Here is a 25,769-nt window from a genome sequence, read left to right on the forward strand (position 1 = left end):
AGGATAGGGATATAAAACAGATGAATAATGGGCTGTGAGGCCCTCAGCACTCATCTACTATCTGTTGGGGAAGATGCTGGCCCCAGGTGATACGATAGAATAGTTTCTGCTCAAGGTTCCATTGTGGGGGGGTGGGGGAAATGGTCCTTGGCCATAGGATATGATCAAATACTACTGGTGGAAGAAGAGTTTAGGGAACCCAAGGGCTTTCATCCCCAACCCTGTTTTTTTTTTTTTTTTCCTATTTTAATAACAAAGAGTAAACTTGGTTTGTTTTGTAAATGGCCTTGTTGAGAGATAACGCATATCATGCCACACAGTTTATCCATTTAAAGTGTACAGTCCAGTGTTTTTTGGTTTATTCACAGAGCTGTGCAACCATCCCTTCCACAGTCAATGCCAGGGTATCTTCATTACCCCAGAAAGAAACCATTAGCAGCCATTGCCCACACTTCCGGCTGTCTCCTTGAATTTGCCTGTTTGGGGTATTTCATATAAATGGGACCTTTTTTGTGTGTGTGTGCGCGCTTGGGATTAAACCCAGGGCCTTGTGCATGTGAGGCAAGCACTCTACCAACTGAGCTATATCCCCAGCCACCTTCACTTTTTGATGTTCCATTGTTGGGGGGTGGGGGCCAGCACCATACTGGCAGAGTTTAGACCTGAGGACAGCTGGTCCAGGGTTCTCTCCACACTTTGAGTGTCAAGAAGCTGATATGAGGTCATGTGTGGATTTCTTTCTAAATGACTTGATGCAGCTTCAAATTCCAGAGCTTCTGATAGCCATCATCCACATTGGTCAAAATGCAAGATTCTCTTTTTCCTATGGCTGATTAAAATCTACTTTCGTGGAAAGAATCCTGGAGATGAGTGCCGCCTTCCACTCAAACCTGCCTTCATGACTGCCTTGAACTCTATTGTCAGGCTGAAAAGCAGAGTGGCAAAAAACACATGCCCCACAGCCAGCCCATCCTGGCTTGGGGCTTCTCCTCAGCTGAGTGACTTGGGCTAATTACTTAACCTCTCAGCCTCAGTTTATCCCTAAAGTATGTGTATATATAATGTAAGGATTCAATGCATTGATGAATCCAAAATGTGTTAGCAAGCTTCATGACAAATAATACTAGCCAAGGCCCAAAGCACTTATCTAAGAATCTTAATTGTTCTGAATTTTTGCTGGTTCCTATTTTTAGTTGAAGGTGGCTATGGAGTGAAAGTTGGGATCTATGTATACACATGACCTTGACTGTTGGTCTTCTCTGCTTATCAATTCAGGCCAGTCTGAATTAGTGATTATGTAGGATCGATTGCAGAGTCTTCTCATGGAAGTTCAATTTTTTTTTTTTTTTTAGGTGATTGTTGCTAAAAGATATCAGTGTTGGCTTAGGTGGAGCTTCTGCTCATGGTCTGCTTTTCCCAGTCTCACACTCTCTGGCCTGTTTGGTCCTGACAGCCCACCAGGCTGACCCCTCCTTTCCCCACACCTGGTGGTTCTAAACACAGAACACTTGGAGACAAATATAAAATAGTGTATATATAGAAAATGCTGAATTAAATATAGTTTACTGTTTGCCCAACACAATTAATAGCTTCTTTCAAGAAAGCATTTTCTTTCCTTGAATTCCCAATGGCGCGTAGCACTGGGGATTCAAGACTAGTTGCTCCACGTTGAATCTTGAGAAAAATGTTTGCTTACAAAGGATTAAAGAAGTTTGTTCCCAAGTACGTAAGCATTTTCCTTAGGGCACAAATTTTATTAGCAACCATTTAAAAAGGGCTTTGCTACAAGGGTCACCTTCAAACCCTGTCTGATCCAAATGTGCAATCTAAACTAACGAAGGGCAAATCAGTTAACCCATAACTGAGGACTGCACCAGTTCTGACCATGGGTGTTGAGGATGACAGGAGGGAGGCCCTTCCCACTGGATAAATTGCTGTCATCTTTGACAATTTGAATGGTGGTTATGGTGTTTTTTATGTTTTCAATGAAGCAAGATGCTTGTTTACTTTTGAAGCTATCCATACAGATTTTAAGAGGGGCTGCCCTTCAGAATTCTTAATGTAGGGAAACCTCTAAGTCTGAACTGATATTTGTGAGGAGGCAGAGATTGTCCCAAGCAGTTCAAGCACTAGGCACTTGGCAGGAGTAGAACCCAACTGTGGCTTATGTGTAATGACAATACCCAGAAACCAATTAGATGATGTGTGTTAGAGCTCAATTGTGAGGAATTCCAAAGAAGAGAGATGCAAAGTCGGGATAGAGCAATGGGCCAAGTCTGGAAGCTGGTACTTGGATGGGCTTAGGAGTAGGGTCCCCTGAGTGAGCTGGAGGACAGGGGCGTGTTCATGACACTGCAGGAAGAGGCATCTTCTGGTGGCTTCATAGTGACTCTGCCTCCATCCTCAGCCTCTTTGTACTTCCTGCTTCAGCCAAACAGCAGGTCCTTTGAGGCTCAGCATGCTCCCATGGGGGCCAGCCCCACATGCTGGGTTAAGGGTCTCCTCAACGCCCATGGTACACTTATTCTTTCCACGGTCCAGTAAAGGTCCCGGTTTGAGGACTGAATCCACTTCACAGAGCCAAAGTGCTGACAGACTGTCCCTCTGCAGTGGCTCTTTGCTTTCCTTTTCACAAAATCCTCTGTTCTGTGCTGTGGCTCTGCAGGTCCCCAAAGGAACTGACCAGAACTGGGCGCAGAAGCTCTACGACCGGCACTCCAGCAGCCAGCACTTCCAGAAGCCCCGCATGTCCAACACGGCCTTCATTGTGGTCCACTTCGCAGATAAGGTGGCTGTCCTCTTTGCCAGCTTTGTACTCTCTTATCCCCACTTTAGGCAGAGTGGGGTTTTTAGGCTAAGCGAGCTGTCCTTTGTGAAGGTGGCTATGGAGTGAAAGTTGGGATATATGTATACTCATGACCTTGACTGTTGGTCTTCTCTGTTTATCAATTCATGCCAGTCTGAATTAGTGATTATGTAGGATCACCAAGTGGCCTGAGGTGTCAGGTAGGTTCCCGGGCACCCTTCCTTCCCCACCCTGCCCCATCTCTGGTATGCCAGACTGCTGAGACATGGCTCAAACTCATGGGCTGTGGCAGTTGCTGGTCAGATGCGTCATCAGTGCTGTTGAGAGCCGTTCTGGGAAGAGCGCAGCCTGTAGAGCAGTTAAGATCCCTCCGTCCCAGAGCTTGAGGGGAAAAGAGGCTTGAAAACAGAAGGGTAGCATGTGGTTTGCCTTCTTACATGGGACAGGGCTCCTCTCCTAGTGATGGGTGTGGACACAGAACTTTTCTAAATGGGTTGCTTAATTCTCAGATTGTCTATCACCTAGCGTCTTGTTAAAATGCACATGGCTCAGTCCACTGCGTGGCTTGGAAGCTGCATTCAGAGCCCTGAAAAGGCCTTCTGTTATTGGGATTTCCGTTTAAGAAAATATTTTCTTGCACAAAATGAGTACTGGCTTCACTCTGTAAATCCTGATGGCTTATGGCATTTGCATTTTAAACAGGAACTTGTGTGGATTTCCCAGCTACTCACAGCTCTTTTTAGAACATGCTACGTGGATGAGATGAAAGTACTCACGAAACTGTGGGGGCCTGGTCAGACTGAAGCCCTGATGTTTGTTTCTCCTTGCCTTGTGGCCCAGGTGGAGTACCTCTCAGATGGTTTTCTGGAGAAAAACAGGGACACAGTGTATGAAGAGCAGATCAACATCCTGAAGGCCAGCAAGGTAAAGAGCACTGGGTATGGGGCCAAAGGTAGTCCAGTAGTAGAGCGCTTGGATAGCATGCACAGGCTGCTGGGTTGATCCCCAGCACTGAAGAGAATGGGGAACGGAACAAGGATGTCCATGGCCAGATCTGGGATGGGCGGCTGGTGTCGGACCCCTGTGGAGTACAGGAAGGCAGTGATGTTGGGTCAGGTGAAGGGGCTCATTGGTTATTTCAGTTGGAAGATATTTGATTGTGGCCTAGTGGAGGGAAGAAAGCAGGGTGTGTAGTGGTGGGGCAGAGCCCAGAGGAAGAAACCTGCAGAGGGAAGGACATGGGAAGGTGCAGGGAAGATGGCAATGAGGGACAATGGTGAGTGTAATGGTGAAAACTTTACTGTCCTCCATCTCCTACCTGCAGATGTGAGATTATCTAAACTCCTTCACGTCCCTCTATTTGTGTATTCCATTTTTGTCCAGTAGTCTGCAGAACCTCTCTCTAGGCAAAAACTTAATGGAATATGAGCTGAGACTTAAGATATTTAAATCTACTACTTCAGACTTTGTTATCTCCAGGATTTTAGCTGTTTGCCTGTCGTTACAGAGCAAGGAAAGAACAGATGCTGTGTGCATTCTGTGGGTAGAGGAAATAAAGTCCTCGTTCACTCGCACACTGCTCACCCACACACATCTGTTATGCACCTGCCCAAGAGGTATTGCCCTAAACCCACCTGCTCATTCAAAGGCAAGCACAGCAGATTCTGCCTTCCAGGTGCTACATTCCCATGGACTGTGAGTGGGCAGATAGGTCGATGCACACAGGTGACTTGAAGGGAGAGGGGCATGGAAAGGAGTTGCATCCAGGAAAGGACTGTGAGCCTGCATTCTAAAGGCCAACACCGAGACAGATGCTGCTGGGGCTTCAGCCCTTCAGAAGAAACCAAGGGAAGGGAAGGACTTTGCAGGATTTAGGAGGCTTTCTCCCAGACGATGTGGCAGTGAACTCACTGCAGGGCCTGATAACAGAGTAGAAATGACAGATTAATTTCTCTTTGTGATAAGCTTTAGATGAAGGCAATAGGGTGAGATGATAGAATGGGGAAAATACACAAATATACAGAGCAGAATGGACCCAAGGATATAAGGCCAAATAAACCCTGTTGTGTCATGTGGCCCCTGAGGTGGGGGGAGGAGGGAGGGAGGATTTGAGTCAGTAGCAGCATGTGGACTTGCCCTGCCCAACCTCATCTCTGGATATCTCCAACATTAGAGAACAGTCATGAGCCCCTGGCTTTGGGTAGATGTGAATATTATTTTGGAGTTCAGCTCTCCATTAACCTCTCAATTCCCCCAACTTTCCAAGTCTCCAGTCCAAGGTGGTTTGTAGGAGTTTTTCCATCTTTCCCAAGGGTGGGGGTGGGGGCAGTGTGGGAGAGGAGCCTCAGGCCACAGAGAAGGGAGAAGCGAATGGTGTGAGCACTGGAGACTCTTCCCTGTCCCATGTGTCCTAGAGTGCCAAGAGACCCATGGCTTCCTGTGAGTCCAACAGTGGCCCTCAGTCCCGGGATGTCTGCTATCTTGAGTTTCTCCTTTCAAGGAGAAGCAGAAACGAGGGGAAAGGGAAAGAGCTTTGGTAGTTCTTGTTAAGCAGTTTGTTTCCAATACCACCATTGTGTTGTGGGTTTTGAGTGGTTCTCAGCAATTCCAGAACCTAAAAATGAGCATTGCTGATAAAACTCTCCCCAGCAGATCCCCTTTTATTAGTAACTGAGCTCTTTCCCTTAATTCAACAGCTTAACTGAACATTTGTATGGTATTTTCTGGTAATTAAGTATAGTCAGCCTCATGGATCTTAATCTAGTGATGATAGTTACTACACACATATGGAAGTCTAAAAGATACACGTTGTCATGATATATAAGTTCTGCTGTGGAAGGTCAAGAAGGTGCTGTGGAAAAGGAAAGGCGTCTGCTGGGGGCCAAGACCACCCTCAGGTTCAGTAGTTGGCTACCAGGACTCAGAGCTCGGCCTGCAGTTGTACTTGCTGTGATGTGAGTGGTGACAGCGAGAGTACAGCTGCATGGAGTGAGCAGGCACAGGGTGGCAAGAGTCCTCCCTTGGTGGAGTTGCAGAAGATGTGCTGAGCTCCACCAAAAAGCAAGTGTGCTACTGGTGAAACCTTACCAGGAAATGTGTCCAGGGCTTGAGGTCACTTATGTGGGCCACCTTTGCCTAGCATGAACCAAAATTCTAGAATCCCAAGAGGAAAACAAGTATTCAACATTAACCAAAATGCTGGTATAGTTGGTGCAGGCCCAGTGAGCCAGTCTTATCAGGAATGCTGAAGTCCTAGTTCCCAAACACGAGAAGGCTTGACCTTGTAAACAGGCCTTCTAAGGAAAGCACAGACTGTAATACTGGCTCTTTACAGAGGCATCATTTTAGATTGGGGATGTTTATTAGAAATGAAATGTAGACTCATAAAAATTCAGATACTACATAGATAAAAGTCCCCCCTTCCCACTCCTTGACACATCTTCTGATGAATTCCTATTCTGCATGTGTGAGCACGTTGGTATGTCTTTAAGATTGAAATAATCGCTATGCATACCTTGTCTTCCGATTTTTTTTTCACTCATTTTATCTTGGCCATCTTTCCACATGAGTGCACATCTTCTACTTTTCCTATTTAAAAAAAACTACTGGCACTTTGCTTTTCAAAAACAGTGGCAGTGAATGCCCTTTATGTGTCTCTCTGCTTACTTGTACAATTATGTCTATTGGCTAAAATTTGAGAAGTGGAACTCATGATTCAAAGGGCATACATACCAGAGGTCTGTAGATACTGCCGTGCTGGAGGGCACAGTAGGTCTCTGCTCCCCTCTTGGAACTACCTTCTTCCCGATCCACCCACCATAGCTCTAGCTTTCCCTCACCAGCTCATACTTGTAAAGATCCAGTGCCCTGTTGCCTCCCCACAGCTCCCTGAGATCCAGTGACAGTGGCCAGCAGCATTCAGGTCACCAGGCAGGGCTGTGGGCAGCCAGAACCCTTACAGCCCATCTTCAACATCACCAAGGACAGAAGGCAAAGACTGACACTGGGTCACCATGAGCCAGTCCACAGGTGGGCTGCAAACCCGAGAGGGACTCCACGTGTGCTTTCAGTTGTTTGGACAAATGGCGAGTCTGACAGCATCTATCATTTTAGCCTTTTTACAAATCCTGGTTTACCAAGCCTCTGCCTTTTTTGTTAAAGTTTCACAGTGTTCACAGCAGTCCTCCAAGACATGTTTCTAACTGTGTGTTAGGGCATCTTTCTAGGTCTTTATTCTCCCATGTAGAGCCACCCAGGTGGCTTCTGGTTTTGTTTTTACTCATTTTCTTCTCTGTAAGCGCAGCTCGGTCTCAAATCCTTGTGTAAATTCAGTTGAACTTGAAGTACTTTTATTTTATAGGAGACTCCTGGTCTTTTCCCTTGGTGAGGCATCCCTGATAGGAATCCATCCACTTGTCATGAATAATTAAGCAGTATGAGAGGGCAGACTCCCACCTGCCTGGGAGCCCTAGGGATGCTTAAGGAACTCCCACCAAGAGCAGAGAAATAAGCTCGTGTTAATGAGAGTGTAATTAGGAAAGCCAGTTACACTGCCTAAGAGGTTATAATGTAGCTAATTGCTTTCTCGGCTATCACAGAGCTATAAATAGTCTTAAGTAAAGAAATGCCTCTTTAAGACATGACTTCAAGTTATTAACAGATTCATTTGTTCTAAACACTACAAAGAATGGCAGCTTCTCCCCTCATTTTTATTATAAAAAGGAATATTTCATTAACCTGTTGGGGGTGAGGGAGGAAAGTCCCAAAAGGGAAATAGTTTTTCTCTGAGGACAACAAGCAGTGGGTCACGTGTTTGTGCCAGTAAGAGCTGAGCTGAGCCTGCAGGTCTGACGTCACTTCTCTGCTCCATGCTGGCAGTAGGGGTCTCAAGAACTGTATAGTCCGGAGCCATTCTTGGCTCAGAGGACTTACCCTGAGCAGAGACAATCCCTGAGGTATAGGAGTCATGGTAGAGTAGCTCAGGCAAGCCCCAAGTGTCCCTTCCTATCTCCTTTCAGCCTTGTATGGTTTGACCACAGCTCTCAAGGGGAGGTCACGTGGACGAGTCTGTTGCTTTCCATACTAACATGTTCTTAAAGGCTACATACGTGCCATTTGGAGCAAACATTTGCCTTTTTAACATTTTAATTTTTTTAAAAAATCAGCTTAATTGAGATAGTCAACATTACAAAAGCTTGTTCTTAAAGGTACTTGGAGTGCTGCTTATATGTGCTGGTATTTGAAAAGCTTCTAGAAATACACAGAACAATGAGGCCTCTGTGTAAGAAAACTTCCAGGTGATGGAACAGTGTCACCATCCTCTTTCCTCGGAGGGAAAGTACATGTTACTTCTTCCAGAAAGTGAAGTGCCCAGTCTTTCTCTCAAAACCATTTTAGGGACTGAGGATATGGCTCAGCAATATTTGAATGCTTGCCTAGCATACATGAGGCCCTAGGTTATATCCCCAGAATCTCCCTGCTCCCCACCCCCCTCCAAAAAAAAACTGGGTTAACACCCATTTAAACATAATGTTCCTTATCTAAATTTCGGAGATTCCCCACAGGGTTGCATTTAATTGTATAAAAGAGTTAATTGAAAAGAAAACCTATTTTTTATTGTCTACAGCAATAGTATTTAAAGATAAGATTCTAGGCAAGATATCACCATCAAACTGCTTTCCTAGTGTCTTATTTTAGCTTCATGTGTCTGTTACAAAGGAAATCTCTTTTGTATTCTTATAAACACAAGTGAATAGGTGTGATTTCCAAGGTAACAGCTTCACAGAGCACTGTAATTGATGTTTTCTTAAACTGTCAAATAGTCTTTAGCAAGTGTTTTGTGCCTCTCTTAATCCTTCTCAGATTTGCCTCAGGTTTTGAAAATCTCTATATAGGTTTCAATATTAGAGAATTCCAAAGTCAGTACTTGTGGACATGTTTCAAATACGTGACAAACACAACTAGGGAAGTGCTTAGCTGGTGTGTTACGTGTGACTTTTTCAGTTAGAAGACAATGACTTTAGAAAGGCCCAGGTACACACCATTACCCACTGAGTTGAAGGACTTCCCTGTTCCTGGTCAGCTGGCTTACAAACAGGTTTCTCAGTAACTCTTAATAATATTTAACAGCCTAACTGGAGTTAGTAAGTTGAAGAAATTTTCTCTCCTTCACCCAGCAGTGTAGGGTTTTATTGTATTATGAATCCTTTATCAAGCACCTAATTTGCAGTCTGAGCCCAGGTTTGTTTATAGTCTGGACACTCGTAGAGGAAGAGGTCCTTCTGCCCCAGCCCTCTTAGAGGGTTGGGTGAGTAGGGTAGGTACTTGATGCTTTTGGCCTGAGTCTGTCCCTTCCAACCCTGGGTTGTACAAGTTACCTCAATCTTTCAGTCACCTGGTCAACCTAGACTCTACCTTTAGTCACTAAGTCTATGCAACAAATCCTGAGTAGAATATGTAGTCTATATCTCCTCCCCCAAAGTTAATGTTCCCAAACTCACCTACGTGTTCCAAGTGCAGAACTCAAATTTTCCAGACTTGGTGTTGGTCATGTTTATACCCAATGATACACAGATGCCAGCTTAGGTTACAGTCTGACTTGGATAGTCTTCCAATTCTCTTCTTAAGTTATATAGCCCTGGTTTCACATATAAAATGAAAAAGGTAAGATGGCTTTTCTGAAGCAAGAGAGCCTGAAATTTTGAGATAATTTTATTGGCAAGTCTGATTTCAAAGTTCCTCATGCAATTTTGATACATGTTTCTGACCTTAGGACTTCACAGATTTTTTTGTACAATAAGTACTCTTCGGCTAGGGATATAGCTCAGTTGGTAGAGTGCTTACCTCACAGGCCTTGGGTTCAATCCCCAGCACCAACAAAAAACAAACTATTGGTCACTTCTGTAAATTAGACCCCTTTACCCATTATTATCATGCAGATTGGTAATTTCAGCTCTTGTTCTGAGCATCTTAGAAATCCTTTCAGGAGTATGGATTAGATTAATTGAATCAGCCAGTGTTTGGTTATTTGCCTGAAAAGCTTAACCACAGGATGTCTTTGAAGTGTGGTTTGAAGGTGCAGTTAGCCCCCATTCCCCCCATCGTTTCCCTGTGGAGGTTTTGCTACACCAGTCCAACCTTACCTGTGCTTGGGGAACCAGTCCTGGGAGCCCTCTGGGCTGATGTCTTGTCCTCCTCTCCGATCCCTTCTGTCCCCGTGTTCTCAGTTAACTCATGCTGTGGTGGATTTCTGCCATAGATGGTAAGGACTGACAAGTTTTAAAGCAGGGGGTTCTGGATGAGGTTTGCATTCATGGCAAACTTTGGCTGCTTGTAGAATATGTCTGGATGTGGGTGTGATTCCTGACCCAGGGGAAAGCTCAGCAATGCTGAACCAGGGAAGCAGTATTCTGATTCATGCAGGAGGACTGCTGACACTTAACATCCAGCAGAGCCTAGTACTCAGTTGAGACAGGAGGTAGGGTGAGAGCAGATCACCAAGCTAGATTTCAGAAGGCTGCGTGTGAGGATAGTTTGTGCCATGTTGAACTGGAGTTTCCACTGGAATACACAGAGGAAGGAAGATGCTCAGCAGGCAGTTGGAAATATCCATCATGGTAATGAAAAGATCCAGGCTTGGGCCTGGCACGATGGTGCACACCTGTAGTCCAAGTGGCTTGGGAGACTGAGGCAGGAGAATCAAAGCCAGCTTCAGCAACTTAGTGAGGGCTTGTCTCATTAAAAAACAAAATGGGCTCCCCAATGGCTTGGTGATTAAGCACCCCTGGGTTTAATCCTTGGTAACAAAATAACAAACCAGACACTAGTAGAGGATCGAGAGTGATAATGGAAGCCACTGGCGTGAAGTAGATTGTCCGGGGACAAGTGTTTGAGAGAAAAAATGGTGGAGATGCTGATCTGGCAAACAGCAGTCCAGAGGAGGGAAGTTCAGGAATATGGGTCAGTGGAAGTTGCTGGAAAGAAACAGAAAGGGATAGAATGGACGAAGTAGGGCTGCTGTCTCAGGAAAGATCTCCAGAAAGGAGACGTGGGCCAGTGGGCCTCAGAGGGGACTGGTAGCATGAGGAATGAGACCACAGCGCTACTACCTGCTGGTGTTGGTAAGCAGTTCGGATGCCTTTCAGTACATGGAGAGGAGGCTGAGAACATACTCGATATATATAAATTATTATGAAACAGGTGCTAATATAATGGTTTTATATTACTCTTAGGATTAAAAACAAAAATCTTTACCCAAGGTCTACATGAGCTGGTCCATCCCTCCTTCCCTCTCACTGTGTACCCTGTAGCTGTACCCACTTCATGTTAATCCCCTAAATGTCCCATATTCCATGCATAGAGTCACTTCCACCCCAAACTTTCCTACCGCTCAAATACCCCACTAGCTCAAACGCCCCTTCCTAAGGCAACACTGGTTTCCTCCACACCACTGTGATGGGTTTATCTTTATTACATGTTCCTTTTCATTAGAACATCATCTTGTCATTACATGGAGATGATTAATGATTTAGAGGAATCATCAGGTTCCGTTCCCTCACTTTATACATGAACAAGTCAAAACCAAGTCGGGTGAACGGGTTTGCCATAGGTCACATAGCTGTGTAAGGGTAACCTCAGAGGCTGTTTTATTCACTTTGTGTTGCCAGCTTCCAGCACAACTTTTATTGTTGTGTTGATGTTAGTATTGATGAACAGATGGAAGAACTAGTCAATCTAACTTCTAGATTCAGTGACCTCATTTACTTTTTCTTTAATTGTAGATGGACACAATGACTTTATGTGGTGCTAAGGATCGAACTCAGCGCCTCACACATGCTAGGCAAGCACTCTACTGCTGAGCCACAGCCCCAGCCCCTCATTTCCTTTCTCTACTGCAATAGCTCGTAGAATTGAGTACCTTACTGAAAGCACCATTATTACGATGTTGGTATATGAATTTTACTCAGATGTTTAAAAAAAATCATGTATGAACCGTCTGTTTCTCTGACAGTTCACCAATTCCCTGCCCCTTGATTATGCAGGCTTCCCCCACCCCTTGTGCTGGGGATCAAACTTGGGCCTAACGCATTGCTAGGCAAGAATTCTACCACTGAGTTACACCCCCAGTTCTTTCCCTTCCCTTCTGAAGAAATAATATTTATGACTTTGAAATGAATGCATGAAGAGAGGAAGATGATCCATTTCAAAGATGCTGTGAATAGGAAGAAAATTGTCACCTTTTGGTAGCTAAAACTTGGAGACATCTGACTTCTTTCACTTAGCATAATGTTCTCAAATGTACTTATATTGTATCATGTGAGAGGAGGTCATTCCTTTATATTGTTGAATCGTCGTCCACCCTATGCGTGATAACTACATTTCTCCATCGATCTGGTGGTGACCATTCCAGGCATCTCAACCTGGTAGCTCTTATGCACAATGCTGCTGTGAACATTGGTATATGGGGTCTTGTATGGACGTGTTTTCATTTCTCACAACTATGTGTTGACTATTTGGGGAAAAATTGAAACAAAGTATGAGAGATCTGGTTTTTGTTTTCTTTGTGGTTGTTTCTAGTTCCCATTAGTGGCCGACTTGTTTCGTGATGACAAGGACCCTATTCCTGCCACCACCACATCAGGGAAGGGATCGTCTTCGAAGATCAACATTCGCTCTGCCAGACCCCCCATGAAGGCCTCTAACAAGGAACACAAGAAATCTGTGGGCCACCAGGTCAGCTCCAGGCCTGTGACCAGAAGCTGAGCTCCATGGTGCATGGGGCAGGGTTGGCCTCTCTGTAGATTAAGGGCAGCTACAAGGTCAGGGAGGCCACAGTGACCTTAGCATTGGCAGCCCTGGTCACTAAGCTTGAGCTTTGTATCTTTTGAAGAGGAAACTGCAAAATCTGCACCAGAGAGGACTAGCAGAAGAGCCAGGAAGGGGTATGAGGACAGCCCGTGAGTGCATTACCCCTGAGACAGTGAAGGGCTGCAGTAACTAGTGGGGAGGTGAGAAAGTGGACTCTGCAGAGTGGAGAGGAGAGTCAAATAAATCCAGGGATCAGAGGCAAGAACAGCTTCTCCTGCTCCAGGTCACTGTGGGTATCCTGTCTGGTGTCTCCAGAGAGAAGTCCCTGGCAACTGCCACCTGCTTTTATTCCTATGGGCTTGTCAATTCTGGTCATTTTACAGTCACTTCCAAGATGCTCTGGAATGGTGAGGCTGCAGTGCCCCATGTTTAGCACCAGTACCCAGCAGTGAAATGGCTCATTTCCCTTAGTGTTCACCTGCCTTTTTTCTCACTTGGTCACTGCAGAGTAGGAGTGTCACTGGAATCACCCAGGTCTCCAAATTTTTTCCCCTGTTCTCTGGGGTTGATAATAGTAACAATGACCACCACCCTCAGTATGAGTGTTTCTTTATCATACATCCAAAAAAAATGTTGAAAATAACCAACTTGGCTCTGGCTTTTGCTTCTGCAGTTCCGCACCTCCCTGCATCTGCTCATGGAGACCCTGAATGCCACCACCCCACATTATGTTCGCTGCATCAAGCCCAACGACGAGAAGCTCCCCTTCCAGTAAGTGCCTACTGGGCTTGGCCAGCCCCCTTCACTCCACCTTGGAGGCTCAGGTGCAACAGGGTGGGCTCAGCCTTGGGAGGCTCTGTAGCCTCCAGCATGGTGAATGGTCAGGGTGAGAAGATATAGTTTCCCCATCCGCTGGAGCTTGCCTTGTTGCTGAGGAATGCACATGCCTGAGCCAAATAGAGGCCCATTTAGAAGTATATCCGTAAATGTGGAAGCCTCGTCTCCGCTGGCAAATGTTAAATTCAGACAGGATGGCAGAAATGGGCAGGAAATGCTTTTCTGGCATTGAAGAAACGGCCATCAGATGGCAGGTAGAGAGACACTCAGGTGGTCCTGCTTCTCACCTCACTCCGCTGCTGCACTTCCAAGTATCCACCTTTGCTTGTGCTCCCCCCACCCCTTGAGACTGTTTCTTGAAGTTCTATCCATACTTCCAGGTACTTGGTGAGGTCAGTCATGTAATAGCAATTCTCAATTTTCTTTGTCCATCTTTGATTCTGCCAAATTCCAGATCGGAGCTTCATGGGCCAGATCACATTCAGGATGGCCAAGGACCAGGCTCTTTATCCTTTCTTTGGTCTATGGTCTAGAAAATGGCATAATCATCCTGATGCCTCATATACCCACCACACCTGATCGCCCACACTGGAAGCTGTGAACTTCTGGTCAGGTGCTCTCCAGTAGAGTTTTCTGTGAGGATGGGTATATTCTGCAATCAGCAGCCAGTGGTCACATGTGGCTGTTGGTGCTTGAAACCTGGCCAGTATGGTTGAAGAACTGAATTCATTTTGTCTGATTCACTTCACATACCACAGGTGGCTAGTGGCTACCATTATTGGACAGTGTAACCCTTGATTCTTCCTTCTCCTTTACTACAGTGTCTGGTCATTGTCCAAGTCCCATGGAGTATACATGAAAACCTAACACGTTGGTCTCTTTTATCCCTTGTTCCAGATTCTCTTCATTTTTTCCTTTAAATTTTTAACACATATCAATTGTACATAATAATGAGGTTCAGTGTGATATTTTAATATGTGCATACAGCACAGGCTGATAATCCATTCTCCCTTTACCTACCCTATCCCCTAATTCCTGACCAGAAAGACAAGTACCTCATGTTTTCTCTCATGTGCAAGTTGAGAAATGGACCTTAGTTTAGAACTGTGATCCCCAGAGCCCCATCACTCTTGCCTGGAATGCTGCCACAGGCCCTTAATGGCCTCTTCACCTCAGCATTTCTTCTTCCCTTACTTCGAGCTGTCACATGTGCCCTCCTTTTGGCCAGAGAAGGTATACTGTTAACTTTTTAAGAACCTATTCCTATTTGTTCCGTCATTTCATTTTTAGTCCTAGTGTAATTTCTTTTTGTAACTCTCAGAATATCCAAACTGCATTCTATTCTCATTGCTTAGTGAAGCCGGACTTTGCACTCTATGGGCCTAATAGTGGAAGAGAGCCAGAGAGACTGTGTCACTCGGCCTTCTTTGAAGCATCTGATTGCTCCATCTTCTCTCTGGCTCTAAAGCTGTGAGATGTGCTTAGGAATCCCCTGCATGGCATCCGCTTACTGGCAGGCTCCAGAAGAGGCTGATGAAAGAGCAGCGTGTGTGGAAGACTCTCAGGTGTGAATTGCAGAGCATCCTGCAGGGCCTAGGAGAGTAGAGATGGGCTCCATACCCATCCTACCCCAGCCAGCTGTGACCTTGGGCAGTTCATTCACCGGATCCTGGAACCAGCCAGGAGCTCTGCAGGGCTTTCCTCCCAAATGAGAGGAGCAGCCAGGGATTTTGAAAGCACTTTCTAGTCCTAATATACCATTTTTCTAAGACCCTCCTTTGCCTTCGGGACCAAAGGAAGAACGCTAAACCAAGCCAGAAATTATGAATTCTAACCCTGGCTCATTACTGGTTCTTTGGCTAATCATAAACGACTCTTTTTGCTCGGTTAATTGTATTTGTAAGATACCCTGATGAAAGAACCCAAGGAGATAATGATTGGGGATTATTTGGGGGTGGGGGAATATTTGTTTAAGTACATCTTGACCTTATTCTAGAAGGAAATGAGTTTCCCATCAACATTCCAATGTTCACATTGGAATCAGATGATTCTTGGTCTTGGAAGCCTGTCCTGTGCACGTAGGATGTTTAGAAGCTTCACTGGCCTCTGTGCACCAGATGCCAGGAGCATCCCCGCTGTGAGGACAACTGAGATTTTTTTAAAATATTGCCAAGTGTTCTCTTGGGGGCATAGAACCACTGAGAGAACCCCATTGAGAACCACGGTCCCACACTGAATGCTTTGATAACACTCTTATTATATAAAAGTATTTTTCCCTGTGCTGCTCTTACTCAAGAAACATCTATCTTATCTCAGTTAGTAGTTGCTGGGCCAGGCCAGGCAGAATGACATTGATATGTCCCCCATGCTTAAGGAGTTGCCCATCACAATAATTGGCATTGCCACAGAAGTGGCTGTCAGCCGCTCTCAGAGTGCTACTGCGACAGGGACACGAGAACGGTGAAGTGTCCAGGGAGGAGGTAGCCCAGGACGAGTGTCAGAGTATGGGGTCACTTGCTGAAAGACCTGTGTGACTTTCCTGCAGGCCCACCCACGGGTCTCAGGGTCTCAGGGCAGAGTTGTGAGCTTCAAGCCCAAAGAAAAGGGAAAGGGGTGCAGAATGGATTGAGTGGTGTGTGACTGCCTAGGCATAGCCCAGTTCTGACCCCGTGGGATTCTCACCTGCACCTAGCAGCTGGTGCTCCTCTGTTCCCACACATGTACTGAGGGGCGAGGAGCGTAAACCTGGCTCTCAGCATTTTGACCAGGTGATTTTTCAGTCCCAGAGTTGCATGTTAATTGTCCTTACCAGGGTCCTCCACAGTTTCATGGTAGAAGGGCTGGTTTTCCATTTCTGGTCGCCTCGTGTTGACTGCAGGAGGCAGATGGACTTGTTTTCTTCTGGAGAAGTCAGGTTGGAGCTCAGAAGGTGCTGGCTGGTTTCATACCTTCTCTGAGGTTGTGAACAGGAAAAGGGGGTGGCAATATTGTCCTTATAGGTATCTTTTTCCTTTTCTCTTAAAAAAAATCCTTTTTTACGTCACATGATTGTTACAACATGCACACGAGTTACAGGCAGATGTTCTCCTGCCTGTGAATGAGGAAAATCAGTTACGAAGAGATCGGGCCTCATGCAGTGACTCCAGTCCTTAGTGGCAGAACTGAGGCCATAAGACATTCTCTCCTATAGTCTCACTCTTTCCCCAGAGCACAGTGAGGACAGTGTCACCATTCAGAAGGCAGAGCAGGCATGAGGAGGCAAGTGGCTTTGCAGAGTTCCTCACGAAGCTGAGTTCAAAAACCATGGGCTGAATGCCTTCATGGGTCCAGATCTACGTATGGTGTTGGGCTCCAAGGGAAGACTTGCCACCCCCTCCTCCATTCTCAGTTTCCTCTGCGATGCTTGGCGATGTGACTTTACACCTAGCAAGTTGGTGCCTGACCATTAGACAGGACAAGGACACAGTCCAGGACTGGGATGCCCAGTGGTCGCAAGGCATGCTGTGGAGGGTGTAGCAGAGCAGGAAGGGCTGTGGCTGGGAAGAGAAATAGTGGTTAAGGAAGGATCTAGTTTTCAGGAAGTATCTTAGTTTCTCCTGCGGGAATGGTGGTAGGCCTGGTAGGAGTAGGAACCCTAGCTGGACCCATAGAGCACACGGGTGTCAGGTGCCCCTGCATGTGCTCTGTCTACTATACATGCAGGGGGCTGTTTGGCCCTGTGGTTGTGCCAGGCAGAGGAAGATGCTGGTGGGAAGGAGGACATGGGTTCTATGGGTGTGGAACCCTGGAGAGGGTCCCCTGCAGGCCACAGAGCGTCTTTCCAAAGCTCAAGCATGACAACCTTATAACTCAGGACCAGCTGCTCACCTTAGAGTGAGAGGAGCAGAGCCTGTGGACAGCAGAGTCTGAAGGCCACATGTGGTCACTTGAGGGACCCAGCAGCCTTTATGTCTTGAGGTGCTCCTTACAATCTGATCCCAGAACAGTGCTGCATCCCATGGAAAACTCGGGGAAAATCAGACAGTGTGGCAGTGGGAAAGGGTAGGCATGTGGTGACTTGCTCAGTCATGGGTTTCCTCTGGCCCTATGAGACCCTCATGCCTCAGAGCTTTGGTTCTAGTTTAAAGGATGAAATTAAATCATCTGAAGTGATTATGTAGCTCAGGATTATAACAGCCCTCAATTGTGCCTTACACACTCAAAGTGTCAGAGTCACTGGGGCCAGCATTATTTGGGACTGGAGGGATCAGGGAGACAGGATGGAGGAGCCCGGTATGTGGAAGAGGTAGGATTTGGGAAGGTCATGGGGAAGAGTGAGGAAGTTGACGTAGGTGCAGGCCAGAAGCAGGTGTGAGTGCTTCCTGAGACCCAGGGCCTTCAGGAACCACAGTGCACCTGCAGATGCGGTGGTAGCTTGCAGTCATCAGTAGCTTGAAAACCTACTGAGTTCAGGAAAGCCCAGGGCACCATTTGCCAAACGCTGTATTGATGGACTTCTGTGTGCCAGACCCGTGGGGCACTCGGCACAAAAGGGCATGGCTAGGGATTAAGAGATATATAGAGTGATAGGAGGACATAGACAGAATCTTGTGGAGAGATAGGACTCTGAGGGCAGCAACTCTGTCCTGCAGAGTTTCAGAATCTAGATGGGTCCAGCTTCTGGAAAAAGAATACCTCAGTCAGGGAGATTGACAGGTGATGACATGGCAAAGGGGTGCCTACGGAGGAAAGCAGGCTGCCTGGTGACATGGTCAAGGGTCCTGCCAAAGCCACTATGATCTCCCAGATCTGTGGCTGTGAAGCCTGGTGGATCCTTGCTCCTGCCCTTCTACTTTCAGGGAACAAAAGCCTGGTCCTGAGTTTCCATTGAGCTGCAAGAAGCCAGAAGGAAAAGGGAGCATTTGTTCCTCATTGCTACTCATGGAGTAGAGCAGTGTTCTTAGCAAATTATAAGTAGTAACTAAATCTAGATCGGCTTAATTCTTTCTTGGGGACTCCCTGATCATTCAGCCAACCTGACATTTTCCCCTTGGGTTTCTATGAACACTTTCACCACATGTCCTACACTGCTCCTTAGGGAACTCCTCTGTGCCCTCTCTTCTTCAAACACATGCCCTCATAAAACCCAGACAAGGTCTGACGGTATCTGTTCCCCCCACACACATTCAGCATGTGTGAGGGATGCTGGGTTTTCAGTGCTAGGCTTAGCATCGTAGGGCATGGCAGTGTTTGAAGATGGTACCCATTTTCTATGGAGTTAGGAAGGTAAGTTCTTCATCTATGATTCTTAACTGAGCAGCTGTCATGACCTATCCTAGCCAACAGGCACTGCTCTAGTTGCTTTCATGGGCCATTACATTTAATCCTCGTACTAACCCAGGAAAATGAGTACTGTTATCCATTTCATAGATGAGGGTGCTAAGGCCCAAAGAGGTGGTTTCATTCCCCAAATTACGTCTGCATCTGGTAAGTGGCCGTATCATGAGTCCAACGCAGGTCTGCCAGGCCTGAAATTGACTTTTTTAACCCCTGGGCTAAGTAAGGATTACGATGCCAAAGGTACATGGTGTGGACATTGATTTAAGATATTTGACCATTTGGATGGAAATAGGGCAAGCTCAGGAGGGGGGAGTGGGCAGAATTCAGATAAGCAAAGAAGAGGCGGGATTGAGTGTGTGCAAGAGCCTCATTTACAGAACTGGAGATGGTGAGATGGCTCATCCGCCTGCCAGTTGGTGCCTTTCAGCCTGTGCTTTACCCCGACCTTGTGCATGGCCATCCGTAACTCAGTAAAGCAGGCGCCTTATGTTATGTTCATTTGCCTACACAAACGCTCATTGCTTATCTTGTTGTTGGCAGCTTTGACCCAAAAAGAGCCGTGCAGCAGCTCAGAGCCTGTGGGGTGTTGGAGACGATTCGCATCAGTGCAGCTGGCTACCCATCCAGGTAACGTGCTCCAGCCATGTACCCATGGGAATGCTGTAGAAAAGCCAGAGGGTATGCCCCCGCCCCCGGTATCTCAAATATACTGTTAGCTGGAGACAGATACTAAAAAAGTGGAGGACCCAAATTGGGATGCTGACGGCAATTAGAATTTCATTTGGCCCTGAAATGGCACAGGAATCAATATAGTAAGATATTTGGAGGCAGCTTTTCAAAATTCAAGTTGATGTTGGTCTAGGTGATGAGCTAGGTAGTATTTCAAAAGGGATCCCTCCTTTCTTTGATGCCCACCATAGCCCCTGTATCTTTTTCATTTTATTTGGTAAAATATATTTATCTTGACCATTTTTAAGTTGACAGTTTAGTGACATTAGCACATTGACATTTTTGTGCAGACATCACCACCATCCATCTCCAGAACTCCCTTCAGCTTGCAAAACTGAAACTCAGTTATTCCTTGTTGTAGTTCATTTTTTTTTGTTACCGTAACAAAATACTTCAGGAAAGCTAACCTTAGAAGGAAAAGGTTTCTAGTTTAAGAGGCTAAAAGGCCAAAATTAGGAAGGAGAGAGAACATGACCAAATAGGAAGCCAGAGAGAAAGTGGGTTCTCCTGATCCCTTCTGAAAGCAGCATCTCCTTCGGATGCCTGCTATAAGCACAGGGTTCAGATCTGGCCTAAGGATCTTCTAGTAGGCCCCACCTGCTAAAGGTTACACCCCCTCCCCAAACCACCACCCCAGGGACCAGGCTTCTAATACATGAGCCCTTGAGAGAGCCCACATCAAACCAGAGCACCCGTCATTCCCTCCCTCCAGACCTAGCAACCACCTTTCTGCTTTGTCTCTGAATTTGACAACTCTGGGTGCCTGATGCAGATGGAGTTTTAAAGTATTTGTCCTCTTGGTGACTGGCGTATTTCACGTGGCTGCATGTCCATGTTGTGTGTGACCAAATGTCATTCTTTTTTAAGGTTGAATAATATTCTCTGGTATGCATATATCACATTCCGCCTGTTTACTACTGTCAAGCCCTTTAACTTTTAATAGGGAATCAAATATGTGGTGGGAAGTTGAATTTCTTCAAATTAAAAACAACAACAACAAATCCTCATGGTTGACCTGTAGTATGGATAAGACACTGAACCAATCTGGAGCCTGGGGAAGCTATAATAAGTTGTGGCTTTCGCCTGGACACCTCCCTGAAATGTGTGTGGAAGGGTGCATGGCAACTCCTCTTGTTCCCATGAGATACACTGTGCCACTGTCCTACAAGCCAAACATGTGCCATTAATTGGGGCTGGGCTGAGCAATACAGCAGCACAGAGCTTGTGGAGCTGCCCACGAGGACCCTCTGACCTAGGAAGTCCCTTCTATGAGGAGGTGGAAGAAGCCAGAAGTGGGCATGAGGGATTAGTAAAGGCGTCTGCTCCTGTCTGCTTTTTAAAACCCTGCAGGGTGGTCCTCTGGAGCAAGACTAAAGGCTGGGTTTTTTGGTTTGTTTTTAGCTACATCTGTCCTTACTTAGGAAAAAGCAAGGGATATCCTGGGGTCCCTCTCACTTTTTGACCCTGGGGTCTGAACCCAAGTAGCTAACCACCTGTTGCTAACGAGTGGGGAGGCTCTGGCTTCCTGGATGGAGGCTTGGCATTCCTTTTGAAGGGGACTATGAGAACCCAGTTGCTCTCTGGCTTCTCTTCCCACTGTGCCCTGCATAGGCCTTTTGATTGAGCAGCTGGAGCCCAGTGGTTCAGATCTGAGTTCAGGCCACTGTAGTTATCAGTTCCACTGCCTTCGGATGCCTGCTATAAGCACAGGGTTCAGATCTGACCTATCATCATTCAGTTGAACTGGGAGAGGACCTTAGGTTACTGCCAAACTACCAGTTTCCAACCATGTCCCATGGGCAGCTGGCTCTACTCCTATTCCCAGCTCTTGTGTTTGCTGGGTTCCTGAGGTAGGTCTTGCCCACCAAAAGGGTTTCTTTAGTCCTCTGTCTTTAACCTGGTGTTTCTCATAATCATGTGTTGCAAACCCCTCATGAGTCAGGAAATAATTTTGATTAATTTTGACCAATACACTGTTTTTAATGAAGTAACTTGGGTTGGAAATTGTGTTTAAAAAAAAGTGGTTTGTGGCAGAGGGATGTTGTGGCATGGCCATGTCGGTGTTGTAAGTGAGGTGTTGCATGCTCTAAGATGTGCTTTCATGATGGGGCTCAGAAAAGGAGCACCTTTGTCCCATGCTGTATTGTCATTGTGGAGCATCTTACTGCTCAAGTCAGTGAAGTGCTGCACTCTAAAAGAGGTTTGTCAGAAGAGTGGGTTGGGGTCCTGAGAGACCTTCCCCCTATGCCTAGACCCAAGACCTGGCTTCCTATTCTTGCCAACTTGTGTATAGGAGTTCAGGGTGTGGAACTGCAGCCCAGGCAAAAGCTGAAACGGCATGGTAACTGAACGCTGTGCTTTGGAGTCAGCCTGGGGTTCAGGTATTGGTTCCCACACGTCTTGCCTGGGTGACTTTGGGCAGGTTAATCTCTGAGCCTAGGTTTCCTTATCTTTAAGTATCTTCACCTCATTGGTTGTGAGGAATGAGAGAGATAATGTATCAAAGTCCTCAGCACAGTGACAGTACTTCAGAATTTAATAAAGTACTTGTTATATCACTCAAGATATGAGCAAGAATCTACCTCCCTTTGGACATAGGTATCTGGGTAGAAGACAACTTTACCAGAAATTTCTAGCTTTGTTTTTGTGAAATCCCAATGTGTGTACCCATCTCAAAAAGAGCATACTGAAATTCCTAGGACTCTACAACTAGAAAGGGCGAGTTTAAAAGTTAAAGAGGCTGAGGGTTTAGCTCGGTGGTAGAGCATGTGCTCAGCATGTGCAAAGCCTTGGGTTTGGTCCCCAGCACCAAAGTCTGTAATTAGAACTAATATATCCTGTTTCAAACTGGTGCAAGAAAGAGCCACACCGGTGCTTTCAATGAAGAGGCCTGAAGGCAAACGGAGAACCCCAAGGTGTTAACCTTTGTATATAATTCTCACTGGTTTAATGGGGCTTGTAAAGTGGGAAGCATGGAAAAAACAAGAGAAGCCCATGACAGTGAGGTAGTCTGAGGCTGGTGGAATCTTGGAGTCACCTGTTTCACCAAGAACTTTCTAACAGTAGATTGTTTAATAACAAGACAAATAATTTATAGAAGGTGTCCCTCTGGGGAGTCTCCTTGGACATCAAGGAGAGGCTACAGACTCTGCCCAGGCAGAGGTCTGTGCACATCTGTGCCAGCTCTGATTCATCGGCTGAGCTTCCTCACACCCTCATTGTGTGAAATCAGAGTGACAGTGTGTGCCATCTGCATTCCTACTGGGTTTGCTGTCACAGTGCGAAACGGTCTGTTTATAGAGATGGAAGGGTGGGGAGGGGCTTTACTTCTGGGGTCTGGCGTGAGCTTTATGTAGAAAGCTTTAGAATGAAAGGTTTTTGGCTCTGTGGGTCTTTCCCCTCAATCTTTCTCCTGCCCGTCTCACACTACATGGAGTATCCAGCCCTGCGCTGGTCCCTGCCCACCAGGAGCCCACAGCTAGAAGTGACACAGGCTTGAAGCAGAGACCACCACAAAACCAGTGTTAGATGTGGGAGAAACTGCACCTGGAGCTGGACCTAGAAGAGTGGGGAGGGTGAGGATCTGTGGGGAGGAGTGGGAGGACACTGCCAGCCAGGGAGCATCCAGGAATGGACAGCAAGTTAAAGAGGGCTTCCCTGGCCACCCAGTGCTCCGTTGCAACTGCTCCGTCCCCCATTCATAGCCTGCTGGCACACCAGGTGTGCTCCTCCCCTAATTCAGACTGCTGCTGCTTGGCAGCTAAGAGCATGTGCCCTCCAAGTCCTTGGACCCATGAGGAAGGTGGCTTCTCCTACTGTGTGTTCCACCTGGCTGCATTCAGAGTTGCCAGCAGGGTCGAGATGCCCATACCTTGCTGGCCTCTTTCAAGGTGGCAGAAGGACGTCTTTTCCCGCTGTCCTAATTGTTTCAGACTTCTTTCTTCAGGTAATTACATCTGTACCTTTTGTTTTCATAATTACAGGTGTTATGGGAAGTACAAGGAAGTACAGGTATATTTCTGGTATCACAGAAAAGGTTGCCTGCCGCGGTGATGTGAGTGGGTAGGCTCAGATCCAGGATACACCCTCCCTCTGCAGCCTTGCATTGGCTGCCTTAGCTCATTTTGCTCAAGGGTCCACGAGAGGGTTTCCTCCCTGAACTGCCATGGGAAATGTTCAGTGTTGGAAAGCAGCACCATGATTTTATGGCCCTTGGTTAGTCCTGAGGTGGAGTTGGACCTTCCAGGCTATCTGGTCTAGATCCTCCCCTTATCCTCTTGCCACTCCCAGGCCACGGCACCTAGAATGGCAATTATTTGGAAGATGAGAGGTGGTAGGGATTGGAGCTGAGGGGAAGCTCCCACACTGGAATCTTTAGACTCAGCCTCTTTGCTTAACCTTCTGCTCTTGCCAGCCATGGTTACTGTTTGGGTGACCTCACTGATGACGAAGAGGTAAACAGTGCTGCTGCCTAACTGCTTGATCTAGGAGACTGGTATGTGGGCTATATTTGGGATGAATCAAGTGAAGTTTTATGAATGCCTCATGCCCAGCAAGGTCTCAGCTCTGGAAGGAAATCAACCAGTGTAATTGAGCATAGAGAGATTCATTTGGAAGATCTTCAAGGGACCGGAAAGATGTGAGTGGAACCTAGGCTATTGGGAGTTATCTACAAAAAGAATCGACCTCTCCACTGCTGAAAACCCCACACAGCAAAGTGACTTCACTCGGGCTAACTTGTCAAGCAACTCACAGCTTTGCAGAGCTGTTTCCCAGGGATACTTGAGTGGGCTTCTTTGATAGGGGAATTACAATTTATGCCATTTTCCTGCATTTCTCTTGTGCACAGGCCCAAAGGGAGGAAAATGGCTAAGGGGAAGGAAGTGCGTGTGGAGTCCAAGATCACAGAGATAGTCTTCACAGGGCCGTTGCCGGTGTCCAAGCTTTCCAGGCACAGTGCCCTGCATCCCACCTAAATGTCCACCAACTGATGAAAGGATAAAACGCCTGCATCCCTGGGAGAATTCTTACCCTTGCTCCTAAATTAAAACACATCCAAAGTGCCTAAGTTCCACCAGGCCAGAGGGGATGACTGTAGCATTGCCAGCCGGCAGCAGCTGTCTGTGGCAGCCTGTTCCCCTCAGACTTCAGGCCACCTATTTTTATCCTCCCTAAGAATTATGGCTCTCTGGGTGTCTGGCTTAAAATGAAAACGTGTCATTCAATTTGAAATGCTGTGCAGTAGCTGAGAAAGATGTTCATTGTATTGTGCGTAAGGCACGATGATGACTGCCCTGTCCTGGAGAGAACTTCGCCCTCTCGGCGCCCTGCCCCTCCAGCCTGAACAGACACCTGTCTACCTTTTCTGGGGCTCACACAGGTCTGTGACTGGAGCCACTGTGAGGCAAAGACTGTTGAACCAGAATAAGTGAGGGGGGGGAACTCTTGGTATTAAAAAAAAAAAACAACCAAAACAAAACTGCATAAGCCCGTTCTTCACTTCAGCTCGTCGTCATGAAAACAGTGGTGCTTTCTTCCAATTTCTCAAACTTGTTTCCCTGTCCGCAGCAAAGCTACAGAGCTGGTTCCACACTCTGGGAAGTCTAGGACTCTTGTCAGCTCCAAACTGACATGAACTGGGTTGGCTGCAACATTAAGCTAAGAAAACGGCGAGAAAGCACAGGACACAGAAGTAATTTTCATATCGAGGGTAGAACGGCTCTATGACCTTAAGGGTCAGCTTCCTTGCTAGAAGGCAAGAGACCGTGCACCCAGAATCTCTTTATAGGGGACACACAAAGGAGTTTGGATAATGTTCTTCACCAAATAAGGCAGGGGATAAGGTTTCAAGGGGGGTCGTCCAGTCCCATTGGGTAACGCCCAAGTCCAGGGCTAGAGCAGACCTCTTTGTAGAGCGAGGTGGAGGCCACTTGCATTGCACAGCATAAGGCGTGCGATGCCAGACCAGCACCCCCTTACTCAAGGCTGAGAGAGGATCCTCAGCTTATGGGCGGGTGGCCTCCCACACAGGACATTGGGGTTGGGGGAGAGGCAGGTGGCCCGTATTGATGGTGGCGTAAGCTGGAGAGTGAGTATCCTGCAACCTTTGCCCTGGGAACCCTTTGTGAGGGTTAGTGCTGAAGTAATGAAAAATCTTATGATTATGTGTTCCTTGATGACAGCCACTCCCAAACCTCATCTTTTTCATTCCATTGACTTTCTGTTGGGGTATAATTCATATGTGATAAAATTCACTCCTTAAAGTGATTCA

The 25,769-nt window shown here is 46.6% G+C and overlaps 1 protein-coding gene across 6 annotated transcripts in view; it reads left to right on the forward strand.

Annotated features, from left to right (window-relative positions):
• The window catches only part of Myo5b (myosin VB), a 302,556-nt gene that overhangs the window by 199,260 nt on the left and 77,527 nt on the right, over nt 1–25,769 (forward strand). For all 6 annotated transcript variants that reach the window (XM_048806229.1, XM_048806230.1, XM_015482386.2 and 3 more), the window contains 5 exons: nt 2,666–2,788; nt 3,647–3,730; nt 12,383–12,538; nt 13,287–13,384; nt 19,310–19,396. In XM_048806229.1, the coding sequence (XP_048662186.1) occupies nt 2,666–2,788; nt 3,647–3,730; nt 12,383–12,538; nt 13,287–13,384; nt 19,310–19,396 (548 nt within the window). The remainder of the gene's footprint in view (nt 1–2,665; nt 2,789–3,646; nt 3,731–12,382; nt 12,539–13,286; nt 13,385–19,309; nt 19,397–25,769) is intronic.

Source organism: Marmota marmota, unplaced genomic scaffold, assembly GCF_001458135.2.
Source record: "Marmota marmota marmota unplaced genomic scaffold, marMar, whole genome shotgun sequence".
Classification (NCBI taxonomy): domain Eukaryota; kingdom Metazoa; phylum Chordata; class Mammalia; order Rodentia; family Sciuridae; genus Marmota; species Marmota marmota.